At 37.6% G+C, this 12,721-nt stretch overlaps 4 protein-coding genes across 4 annotated transcripts; 2 read left to right on the plus strand and 2 right to left on the minus strand.

The window, feature by feature from the left end:
- Positions 1 to 1,586: 1,586 nt before the first annotated feature.
- Positions 1,587 to 2,812, minus strand: LOC138342535 (WEB family protein At3g02930, chloroplastic-like). Its single transcript, XM_069294669.1, has 2 exons — positions 2,446 to 2,812; positions 1,587 to 2,338 (listed from the first exon to the last, which is right to left on the minus strand). Exons 1-2 carry the CDS (start codon positions 2,810 to 2,812, stop codon positions 1,587 to 1,589), a joined length of 1,119 nt encoding a protein of 372 aa, XP_069150770.1.
- A 21-nt stretch (positions 2,813 to 2,833) lies between these two features.
- LOC138342551 (uncharacterized) lies at positions 2,834 to 3,325 on the minus strand. Its single transcript, XM_069294670.1, has one exon. It carries the CDS (start codon positions 3,323 to 3,325, stop codon positions 2,834 to 2,836), a length of 492 nt encoding a protein of 163 aa, XP_069150771.1.
- Positions 3,326 to 3,526: 201 nt separating this feature from the next.
- On the plus strand, positions 3,527 to 4,102 carry LOC138342567 (uncharacterized). Its single transcript, XM_069294671.1, has one exon. It carries the CDS (start codon positions 3,527 to 3,529, stop codon positions 4,100 to 4,102), a length of 576 nt encoding a protein of 191 aa, XP_069150772.1.
- Positions 4,103 to 4,139: 37 nt separating this feature from the next.
- Positions 4,140 to 7,061, plus strand: LOC138342583 (uncharacterized). Its single transcript, XM_069294672.1, has 2 exons — positions 4,140 to 6,624; positions 6,736 to 7,061. Exons 1-2 carry the CDS (start codon positions 4,140 to 4,142, stop codon positions 7,059 to 7,061), a joined length of 2,811 nt encoding a protein of 936 aa, XP_069150773.1.
- Positions 7,062 to 12,721: the final 5,660 nt, after the last annotated feature.

The raw sequence follows: 12,721 nt of genomic DNA on the forward strand, positions 1-12,721 counted from the left end.
ATTTTCATCACATCATCATCATCATTTGATCCATCATTCTTCAAGCTTCCATATTCAGCAAATACAACATGAATGCTTTCTTTAATGCATTGAGTTTATTTATTGAATATTCTGTAAGCTTTGTTGGATGAAGAATATCCAACAAATACTCCTTCATCACTTTTAGGATCAAATTTTCCCATATCATCCTTCCCATTATTCAGCACAAAGCATCTGCATCCAAATGCTCTAAGGTAGCTTAGCATTCGCTTTCTGTTGTTGATCAGCTCATATGGGGTCTTATTCAAAACATCTCTTATTAGACACCTATTGGTAACATGAAAAGCTGTGTTAACAGCTTCAACCTCGAAATTTTGAGGAAGATTTGATTCAATAATCATAGTTCTGGCAATGTTCACCAAGACTCTGTTTTATCTTTCCACTACTCCATTTTGTTGAGGAGTTCTTGGAGCAGAAAAATTATGGCTCATACCATTTTCCATGCAGAATTTATCTAGTGTTGAGTTCTCGAACTCAGTACCATGATCAGATCGAATGCTGAAAATAACTTGATTCAATTTGGTTTGAATCATTTTTAAAAATATCACCAACTCTTCAGCTGTGTCTGCCTTTGTTCTCAAGAATCTTGTCCAAGTGTATCTCGACTAATCATCAACAATCACCAAAATGTACTTCTTGCCATTTCTGCTTTGAACCTTTAAGGGTCCACACAAGTCCATATGGAGCAGCTCTACTGTTCTTGATAATGTTACTTGCTTTTTGGGCTTAAAGGATGATCTGATTTGCTTTCCTATAACACAAGCTTTACAGATATTATTTTTAGCAAACTTCAGCTTGGGCAGACCTCGGACCAGGTCCTTAGAAATCAATTTGTTCAATAAAGATGAGCTTACATGCCCTAGCCTACAATGCCAAAGATCAGCATTCTCATTCTTAGCACTAAGACATGTTAGGTCATCTCCATGAGACATTTCTAAGTGTGCCACATACATATTTTTACTTCTGTGTGCAGTGAGAATTACCTTGTTTGTAGTTAGACTCACCACAATGCATTTCTCAGAAGTAAATTTGACCTCATTTCCTTTGTCACAAATTTGTGACACACTAAACAAGTTGTACTTCAACCCATTCACATGATACACATTGTCACTTGAATCTTCAAGAGATCTTCCTACTTTGCCAACTCCCAAAATGTACCCCTTCTTACCATCACCAATACAGACACCTCCTCCTTGGAGTGTCTTGAGTGAGAAAAAGTTACTTACATCACAAGTCATATTTTTAGAGCATCCACCGTCCATATACAAACATTGACTGCTGCTCTTCTCACTCACCTGCACCAAGAATCACTTGTTTAGCTTGGGAACCTATTTCATCTTGAGTTCACAGTAGGCAGACAAAGGAGTGATTAGATTATATTTAGTCTAATATGGTAGATTTTGAAGCTTTCTAACAAAGGACAGAGGAGTAGGGACAAATTTTTTCTTTGAAAGTGTGTGAGTTGATACATGCTTTGATGGACCAGGTCTCTCCTTTGGTACATTTTGCCTTTCAGCATAATTAGAGAGCCTTTCCTAGGAGTTTCTCTAGCTAGAACATTCAGCCTTCAAATGTCCATTCTTACCACAGTGAAGACATAACAAATTGTCAGATACAAACACATACATACTATGAAGATTATAAAGAGGAGTCATGTTCAGACTTCCTAGTCCTTTCTTATTGAAATTACTCCGACTTGTTGCATTTGACTGTAACTTTGAGGATTTTGTCCAATTAAGGGATTTTTCAAGTTCTTCCTTAAGTTTAACAATATCTTGTTCCAATTTGTTACTCTTTTCAAGCGACACACCAAGTTTTTTCTTAGAGTTTTTCAATTTCTCTTGAATTTCAGCTTGCAAACCATTAGACATTCCATTCAATTTTTCAGCTTCTTCAGTAATGTAGTTCAATTGGTTCGTAAGTTCAGAGTTATTTGACTCTAGAGACACCATTCTTGACATTTTCTCTTCAAGTTTAACTTTGTTTTCAGTCAAACTTTCAAGTTCAGCATTCATGGTATCTCTTTCAGTTGTTAACTCTATCACAGAATCAATCATGACTTTGGCCAAAGTTCTCAATTGTGTAAGAGAATATTTATCCAAGTCATTTTTCATATCTGGAAGAGTTATCTGATTATGCTCTTCTTCATCTGCTGTGTGAGCCATGAGAGCAAACATTTCATTGAAGACAGTTTCCTCCTCATGTACAACAACCATGGACACATCTTTTGGCTCATCAGGGTCTTCTGAATCACTTGAGGAATCACCCCATGCAGCAAGAGACTTTCTGACAACCAAATCTACAGCAGATTTTCGATCACTCTTGCCGAGTACCAGGTCCCTTCTATTCTCTTTGTCACTTCTTGGTTTTTAATGTTCCTTGCTTTCATTCTTGAGCAAAGGACACTCTCTGATGAAGTGCCCAACTTTTCCACACTTGTATCAAGTATCACATTGAGCAGCATTTCGAGTACCATTTGTTCCTCTTTTATAAACTTTTTTTTCCTCACAAATTTTTGAAATCTGTTGATGAGATATGCCATATCAGCATCAGTGGAATCTTCATCTGATTTGTTCTTCAGCATCAATGACTTGTCCTTCTTGGCTTCCTTCTTCGATAAATCATAATTTTTATTTATCTCGTGTGTCTTTAGATTACCAATCAAAGCATCAATAGTCAACACCTTCAGATCCTTGGCTTCTGTAATAGCATCAACCTTGCTCTCCCAAGACTTTGGAAGAATTCGAAGAACTTTTTTGACTTGTTTGGTCATGCTTATAGGTTCACCCAGACTTCACAGCTCATTTTTAATGGAAGACAACTTGGTGAACATGTCATGTATTGTTTCTCCTTCCTTCATTTTGAAGTTCTCATATCGTGAGGTAAGCATATCAATCTTAGATTGTTTGACTTGTTCAGTTCCTTCATGTGCAGTCTTCAAGCAGTCCAAAACTTCCTTAGCAGACTCACAGGCTGACACTCTGTTGTACTCATAAGGTCCTATCCCACAGACAAGAAGAGTTTTAGCTTTGAAACCTTTTTCAATCTTTTTCCTGTCAGCTTCGTCATATTTCTGGGTAGACTTTGGGAAAAGAATAGTTTTCTCTCCATCCTTTTCTTCCATCGTAGGAACAAATGGTCCATCCAGTACAATATCCCATAACTCGCTGTCTTTAGCCATGAAGTAATAGTGCATTCTAACGTTCCACAAACTGTAGAAATGTCCATTTAAATGAGGAGGTCTGTTTGACGACTGACGTTCTTCGAGGTTAAGTGGAGCTGCCATTCTAGAACAAATATCACTTCCTTGGTGTTAACCAAATAGGTAGTGCCTTCTCTAATACCACTTGATAGAATATATGCCTTCACTTAAGGTTATCACTTCCTGGTCCATTACATGTTAAGTGAAGGCATACATTCTATCATGTGGTATCAGAGCAGGCACTACCTATTTGGTTAACACCAGGGAAGTGATTTTGTTCTAAGAATGGCAGCTCCACTTAACCTCGAAGAAGGTCAGTCATCACACAGACCTCCTCATTTCAATAGATATTTCTACAGTTGGTGGAAAGTTAGAATGCACGACTATCTCATGGCTGAAGATAGCGAGTTTTGGGATATTATACTAGATGGACCCTTTGTTCCAATGATGGAAGTAAAGGATGGAGAAAAGACCATTACAGTTCCAAAGCCCAGGCAGAAATATGATGATGCTGACAGGAAAAAGATTGAAAAGGGTTTCAAAGCTAAAACTCTTCTGGTCTGTGGGATAGGACCTGATGAGTACAACAGAGTGTCAGCCTGTGAGTCTGCTAAAGAAATTTGGGATTGCTTGTTGACTGCACATGAAGGAACTGAACAAGTCAAAGAATCCATGATTGACATGCTCACCTCACGATATGAGAACTTCAAAATGAAGGAAGGAGAAACTATACATGACATGTTCACCAAGTTTTCTTCTATTACAAATAGGCTGCGAAGTTTGGGTGAACCTATAAGCATGACCAAACAAGTCAGGAAAGGTACTTCGAATTCTTCCAAAGTCTTGGGAGAGCAAAGTTGATGCCATTACTGAAGCTAAAGACTTGAAGGTGCTGACCATGGATGCCTTGATTAGCAATCTTAAAACACATGAGATGAATCGAAACTATGATTTGTCAAAAAACAAAATCAAGAAGGACAAATCATTGATGTTGAAGTATAAATCAGATGAAGATTCAAGTGATGATGATGATATGGCATATCTCATCAGTAGATTTCAAAAGATTGTGAGAAAAAACAAAATGTATAAAAGAGGAACAAATGGGACTCGAAATGCTGCTCAAGGAAATACTTGCTACAAGCGTGGAAAATCTGGACACTTCATCAAAGAGTGTCCTTTGCTCAAGGCTGAAAACAAGGAACATCAAAAACACAGGGGTGACAAAGAAAACAGAAGGGACCTGGTACATGGAAACAGAGATCGTAAAGCTGCTGCTGATATGGTTGTCAAAAGGGCTCTTGATGCATGGGGGGATTCTTCAAGTGATTCAGAAGATCCTGATGAGCCAAAATATGTGTCTATGGTTGCTGTGCATAAGGAGGAAATTGTCTTCAATGAAATATTTGCTCTCATGGCACAAACAGAAAATGAAGAAGAGGACAATCAGGTAACTCTTCTTGACATGAAAATTGACTTGGATAAATATTGTCTTAAGAAATTAAGAACCTTGGCAAAAGTCATGCTAGATTCTGTGATAGATTTAACATCTGAAAGAGATGCCATGAATGCTGAACTTGAAATTTTAACTGAAAACAAAGTTCAATTTGAAGAGACAATGGCAAGAATGGTGTCTCTAGAGTTAAATAATTCTGAACTTAAGCATCAGTTGTGTCAGTTTACTGAACAAGCTGAAAAGCTGAATGGAAAGCCAAACAATTTGCAAGCTGAAATTCAAGAAAAATTAAAAAACTTCGAGACAAATCTCAGATTGTCACTTGAAAAGAATAACAAATTAGAACAGCGTGTTGTGAAACTTAACGAAGAACTTGAAAAATCTCTTAAGTGGACCAAATCCTCAAAACTACTGTCAAATGTGACAAATCAGAGTAATTTCAGTAAGAATAGACTAGGAAGTCTGAACATAAGTCCTCCTTATAATCCTCCTAGTAAGTATGTGTTTGTGTCTGACAATCTGTTGTGTCTGCATTGTGGTAAGAATGGACATTTGATGAATGAGTGTGTTAGCTGGAAAACCTTATGTGAAAGATACTCTAATTATGCTGAAACACAGAATGTACCAAATGAGAAACCTGGTCCTAAAGAACCTATCTCAACTCACAGATTTTCAAAGAAAAAATCTGTTCCTGCTCCTAGGTCCTTTGTTAGAAAGATTCAAAGTCTACCATATTGGGCCAAGTACAATCTGATCACTCCTTTGTCTGCCTACTGGGAACTCAAGCTGAAATGGGTTCCCAAGCTTAACAAGTGGTTTTTGGTGCAGGTGAGTGAGAGGGGCAGCAGTCAATGTTGGTATATGGATAGTGGCTGCTCTAAACATATGACTGATGATGTAACGAACTTCCTCTTACTCAAGACCCTCAAAGGTGGAGGTGTCTCATTTGGTGATGGCAAGAAGGGGTATATTTTGGGAGTTGGCAAAGTAGGAAGATCTCTTGAAGATTCAATTGACAATGTTTACCATGTGGATGGGTTGAAGTACAGCTTGCTAAGTGTGTCACAAATCTGTGACAAAGGAAATGAGGTCAAATTTACTTCTGAAAAATGCACTGTGGTGAGTTTAACTACAAACAAGGTAATTCTCACTGCACACAGAAGTAAAATTATGTATGTGGCAAACTTGGAAATCTCTCATGGAGATGACTTAACATGTCTTTGTGCTCAAAATGAAAATGCTGATCTCTGGCATCGTAGGCTGGGACATGTGAGTTCATCTTTATTGAATAAGTTGATTTCAAAGGACCTGGTCCGAGGGTTGCCCAAAATGAAGTTTTCTGAAAATAAAATATGTGAAGCTTGTGTTAAAGGAAAGCAAATCAGATCATCATTCAAGCCCAAGAATCAGGTTACATCATCAAGAACCTTAGAGCTGCTTCACATGGACCTTTGTGGAGCCTTGAAGGTTCAAAGCAGAAATGGAAAGAAGTACATCTTCGTGATTGTTGATGACTATTCAAGATACACCTGGACGATATTTTTGAGATCAAAGGCAGAGACAGCTGATGAACTGGTGGTGTTCTTCAAAATGATTCAAACAAAATTGAATCAAGTTGTTTGCAGCATTAGATCTGATCATGGGACAGAGTTTGAAAACTCAACATTGGATAGATTCTATATGGAAAATGGTACAAGCCACAACTTCTCTGCTCCAAGAACTCCTCAACAAAATGGAGTGGTGGAGAGAAAGAACAGAACCTTGGTGAACATTGGAGTGTGTGCCAGGTTTCAAGCATGTCCTCGTGATTCAACTCTAAAGGCTGCAAAACGCATTCTCAGATACCTGAAGAAAACAGGGGACCTGGTTCTCTTTTATCCTGCAGGTGATACTTTTGATCTGGTTGGTTTTGCAGATGCTGATTTTGCAGGTTATCAAGTTGACAGGAAGAGCACCTATGGAATGGCTCATTTCCTTTGATCATCACTTGTCTCTTGGGGCACTAGGAAGCAGAACTCTGTGGCTCTCTCAACTGCTGAAGCTGAATATGTAGCTGCTGCAGCTTGTTGTTCTCAATTGCTGTGGATTAGGCAATACTTAGAAGATTTTGGGATCCACATCAAAGCAATTCCTCTAATGTGTGACAACACTAGTGCTGTGAGTATGGGAAAAAACACAGTTCATCATAAGAGAACAAAGCACATTGATGTTAGACATCATTTTTTGAGAGATCATGTTGAGAAGGGAAATATTGTGCTCACATACTGTCCGATGGAGGAACAGATTGCAGACATCTTCACCAAGGCTCTCAGCAAGGATCAATTTGAGAGAAATCGACTAAAGTTGGGGATGTTGATCTCCAAGTGATGTTTTTAGCCTCCAACAGTAGAACTCCCTTAATGGTTAGAATTGTTGTGCAGGTATCCTTTGTGTGAATTTTAAATATTTGTACAAGATTACTTTTTGTACCTTTCGTAGGTATACTCTCAATAGGGACCTGCTCAGCAAAAGAAGAGTCTAGAACAATTAAGGAATGAAGTTAAACTCTATCATGGTACCTGGTACCTGTCCAGGTTAGAATTTTTACATTAAATTTAAACTAAAAAATTTGACCATTGAAAATGCCACGTGTCAGTCATCGGTTACTCTGACCGATCAGTCCAATCGTTTCTCTCTCAAATGACGCATCTAATCAAGGACCTGGCACCTTTTCACGTCTTTTAAAAAGGGGTCTTTTCTTCTTGAAACTCTCATCCGTCTCTTAACTTTATCTATCTCATTTATCACAAAGGCCTCTCACATTCAAAGGCAAATCTGTCTTCATCTTCTTTTTGTTCTTCAACGACCCCTTCCAGTATCACAAATATGTCTTCTTCTTCATCTTCTTCTAAGCAAATGCTGGACGTACTTAGTGAAATTGCACCCCTTGCATTCTATTCTCCACCCCTGCTCAAGCCAGCACTCCTCCCCCACCCAGTCCTCCACAAAATACTCCAGATAAACCTTTCTTCTCCATCGATCTAAACACTTCTACAGTACCTGGTACATGTGAAGACATGTTGCCTGACAACATGTTTGAGGGAGATCTACCAAAACACAGGGCTTCAGAGTCAAATATCCTAGCAGCGAGTGAGGAACTCGTGATTGAGAGCCTGGCAATGATGAGAGAAGAGGCCAGAACAGAACACACTGATGCCCTGGAAATAGAAGAGGTAAGGCCTTCTCAACCCATTTTTGATAAAACCCCAGATTTAGGGCGGTACTCTTCTTCCTCGTCATCTGAATCTGCAAGTGAGGAAGAACCATTAAAATGGAAGGTGGAGAGTAGAAAGGGGAAGGAAAAGGTTGTGGAGGAGGCTCCTAAGAGAAGACCTAATACAAGGTCTGCTGCACAAAAATTGATGGTGGATGCCTTGAAGGCAAGTGCACGATCTGCTGCTGCAGTCAGAAGTGCACGAACTTTCAAGGTATCAAATTTTAAGATACCTAAAGAAAAATCGGTTTAGTTGTCTGGAGAAGAGGTTGAAAAGAAAAATAACAAGAAGAAGTCAGAAAAGAAAAGGGAAAGGGTTACAAAGAAGGTTGAAAAGTCACAGTCAAAAGGGAAGAAATCTGAAAGGAAGAGGAAGCGGACACAGGAACCTGGTCCTCAAGCTAGGAATGTTGAGAATGTCAACTTGCAGGAAGTAGTTGACAGTCTGAGGAACCAAGCAGTTCTCGCTGGATGAGTGTTTGATATGGGGATTATTACTCTTCTGGGCATGGACTCTCTGCATGACATGGTGGAGATCCAGTCTTGGCTGCACCTGTTCAGCAAGAAATCCCCCATCCTCCATTAGGAAGAGGTTCATGAATTCTATTACAATATTCAATTTCTGGAAGATGGGAGTCTCCTCACATGCGTGAACAATGTTGCCATTTCTTTGAATGAGGACGTGTTGGGAAAAATCCTCAGAGTGCCTACAGAGGGGACCCGGTCCGTGCAGGGAAAAACTTGCTCTTCAGAATTTGCATCTCTGATTTCAAAGACTCCCATAACCAAGGTTGCTGGGATCTATAAGAAAATTATGAAGAGTGAGTATCATCTGGTCTTCGAGTTCGTCAACAAAGTGGTTCTCCCTCGCACTGAAAAGACAACACTTGCTACTGCTGCTGACTTGTACGTCATGGAGATGCTGTGCAGCTTTGTGGCTCTGAGCCTTCCTGGTCTTATGATTGAACATATTCACAAAACAGTTATCGAGAGGAAAGGAGTACATGGAATGGGTTATGGATACTTTCTCACTAAAGTATTCAAGCACTTTCAGATTCCTCTTGGTATTGGAAAGGTGGGGAAAGTTAAACAAACAATCTCTGAGCACACCTTGTTTGAATGTGAGTGTATTGAAGGCAGAAGCTTACAAAAAAGCAAGATGGCTCAACTTCTTGAGGACCTGGATCAGCTTAAACACGAGACTGAAGAACTCACTGTGCGGTTGAGTAGTAAAGAGGCTAAAATTGTTGTACTCAAAGCAGAGCTGCTTACTGCCCAGAGTTAGGGACCTGGTTCATCAGTTGTACAAGCCCTGGAGAAAGAGAACAATAAGTTGAAGGCGAAGATAACTGCCCTGCAAGAAAAGGCCATCAAGGATAATGATGCTGCCAATGCACGACTCACTCTTGTTATCCAGTCCCTGTCCAAAACACCCCCCTCTTCCTAAACTGTCAATCAATCCTTCCCTGTTTCTTTTTTTTTGTGTGCCTAATCATCGTGTTAATGGATTTTTAGTTTGTATTTAATGTATTTATGTTATAATGGCATGTTGGTTACTTTATTCCTTTGTCGTTCTTCCTATGTTCTTTTGTGAATGATTTTCCTCTACTGTTTGATTGCAGATTCGCTCTGATCTTATTCAGTATTTGTGTTGACTCAATGGTTTACTACATATCTTTTTTATGATGCCAAAAGGGGGAAGTAAACTGTAAGTAACTAAATAAGGGGGAACATACTTTAAGGGGGAATATACAGTAAGGGGGAATACACAGCCAGGGGGAACGATTTTGGTGAAGATTTCAGATCATATCATTGTTTGTCATCATCAAAAAGGGGGAAAATGTTATTTGTAGTTTTGATGATTTGACAAACTTAGGGACCTCATAAAGGTACCGGGTTTTCTACATGAGTATTGCAGGTGTATTGTTCGAAGTATTACAAATGAAACAAAACTCAGGGACCTAGTAGAGGTATCAGGCTCTCATGATGACTAGCTAGTCAACTGCCAGCTGGATATGGTGCAGAAAGTAGGTGCACACTTCCCGATGGCGTCAGAAAGTGTGACCCTTCCAGCCAATGGCAAAGAAGTTTAGGAAAGTGACTTGCCCATATAAAAGGCACTTTCCTAAACACTTTTCTCTAGTTATTGCAACTTGATAAACACTTTTCAAGAACTCTTGCAAAGGCTAATACAAAGCAAAGGTAGAATCATTCCTAGGACAACAGCAACATCTAGAGCCTTTCGTCTAGTTGTTTAGGAATTTATTCTCTTGTTCTTAAATTGTAAACCACTCCTAAATCTATAAAGGAATTGGTGTGTTGTGTTAAAAGTCTAGGTTGTCCAGGTGGGATAGCTTAGTGGGTAGATTGTTTTTCTACTTTGGCTTGTTGAGCAATAGAGGTCTATTGCTTAACGGTAAGATTGATAACTCTTTCTTACGTTTGGTGTAATCGTTTTTCGCTTTTGATTTTGAAGATTAGTGAAAACAATTGAAAATCCTGTGAGACAGGTCGTGGTTTTACTCCCTTAAGCAAGGAGGTTTCCACAGAATATCATTGTGTTGATTTTACTGCATTTAACTTTCTGGTAATTTTCTGTAGTAAAGTAAGGGACCTGCTCCATTACTTGTTAAGTTCTATCAACACCTTTATATAAAAGGGATACACCTTAATGCATATTAACAGGTGTATCGAGTCAATCAATTGCAATCAAAATAGTAGCAACCAGAGATCACAAACACAAATGAACTTCTCTGAGGAATCTGAAATCATAGTTAATACCTAAATATTGATTAGTTTGTCAAGTGTATTTTCTGTATTTTTGTTAGTTAATGCGTAAATACTGATTAATAAACATAATAGAAAAAAATAATAGGGTTAAATTAGAAAGGAAGATGTATAGAGCAGCAAGAGTAATAAAACATGATACAAACAGAGGAGTGGAGATGAATGACCTACAGAGCTGTAAACTTTGTTTTTCCTGGGCGTATTTGCTGTTGGAAGTCGCTGCTTCACATTGGTGTTGCTGGACATCGCTGCTGCTGAAAGTCGCTGCTACGAATGAATATATTGCGTTGGATGTGAATCTCTACGTTATTTAGGATGTAGAATGCTTGTGCGTATGGGAGATTGTTTTAAATTTTTTTTCCTTATTTGCAGCTTATAAAGGGTTATGTTCATAGTACTCTTTTCTTTATTCTCTAGCAATTTGTTTCATTTTTTTACAGAATTTAGAGAATTGGGGGAAAAAATTATTTAGAGAAAGGTGCAGCTTTAAATTATAGGAAAAAAGGTTTTTTATTTTTCGCGGCTATTGTACGGAATTGCTACTAAAAGTCTACTTTTTCTTGGCCATTATACATTAGCCACAGGGGCGGACCCACATGGTGTCCGCCGTGTGCTCGAGCACCCATTAACTTTGTTACGAAATATATATATCTATGTAGAAATCGATAAGTATTTGTATAAAATTGACATAGAGGACCCAATGAATAAATCGTATAGATGGTCCAATGGTTCTAGGATGGGTACTTAAGACTCTTTTAATGTTGTTGTAATAAGGTTCGAATCTCATTGTTAAGACATATTTTTTTATAGTTTAACTTCAAAGCACCCTCAACCTTAAAATCCTAAATCTGCCACTAATTAGCCACTAATATATTGCCTCACATGAATACATCAGCGGCCGTTTTCTTATTCGCTAAAGTTCATTATTTTAATAGTGAATGAACGAGTAAAATGAAACATTTATTTTCATTCGTCCACCTTTACTTGTCCATTATATTAAAAATAGTAACTGAAATTTACTTATTCTGTTTTGAAAATCAAGAGATATTTTATCATTTTATAACTATTTTATCATTATTAATAAATAGTATCTATTCCCCAATGTTTAAATAGCTTATAAAATTATTCTTTTATTAATTATTGTTAATGGAGTATTTAACAAAAAATCTATAAATAAAGATGAATGGAGAGAGTAGTAATTTGTAACCTATATTTCGAGGTAAAACAAAAAAACGTGGGCACATCAATTCAGATTCAAACAAAAAGAAAAAGTAGCATTCAGTTCCAAGTTCCATTGTAACTGAACAGATTTTGACTAATTGATGGCAAAAGAAAGGGTACAACATGATTTCTCACATTGTTTGTTTCAACCCCCAAAAAGAAAAGAAGAACTTCGCAAAGTTTTCTTCCAGAGTGACAAAGTTTTCTAATAGATTTCACAAAGTTTTGTGAAGAATTTAGTGTACCAAGATCAATTGGAAAGTGAAGAGGCAAGACATGTTGGAAAAAAGGTAATGTTTATTTTATTATTTTAGAAATTTGGTAGATAGTAACAAAAATGAGACTTTACGTGCTTGTTATTTCATTTTTCTAATTTGATAAGAAATTTTTGCTTCTGTGAATTGGGACATCCATAATTTTGATGAATAAGCTTTGCTTCTTGCAAAATTTTCTTTATCCCAAGCAAAGTATATCAAGATGATGTGCTTTTAAAAAAATCAATGTCTTTAAATATAAAGGTTATGTTTTTTTTGCACATACCTTTTAATTCAATCAAATTCACCCATATAATATTTGTCGACTTCGAATAATGTTTTCTAATTGCAGTTGAATAATTTTGAAGCTTAACTTAGATGTGTGAGGTATAAAGGTTAGCTAAATATTAATTTGTGATAATTGATATCTTACAAGTATGCTACAGTTTTTATACTCTTTTTGATGTTATTCATTACCAATCTGTGTCAATGTACAAGTGATTCCTTGCAGA

The sequence above is a fragment of the Solanum lycopersicum genome, chromosome 1 (genome assembly GCF_036512215.1).
Source record: "Solanum lycopersicum chromosome 1, SLM_r2.1".
Taxonomy (NCBI): Eukaryota; Viridiplantae; Streptophyta; class Magnoliopsida; order Solanales; family Solanaceae; genus Solanum; species Solanum lycopersicum.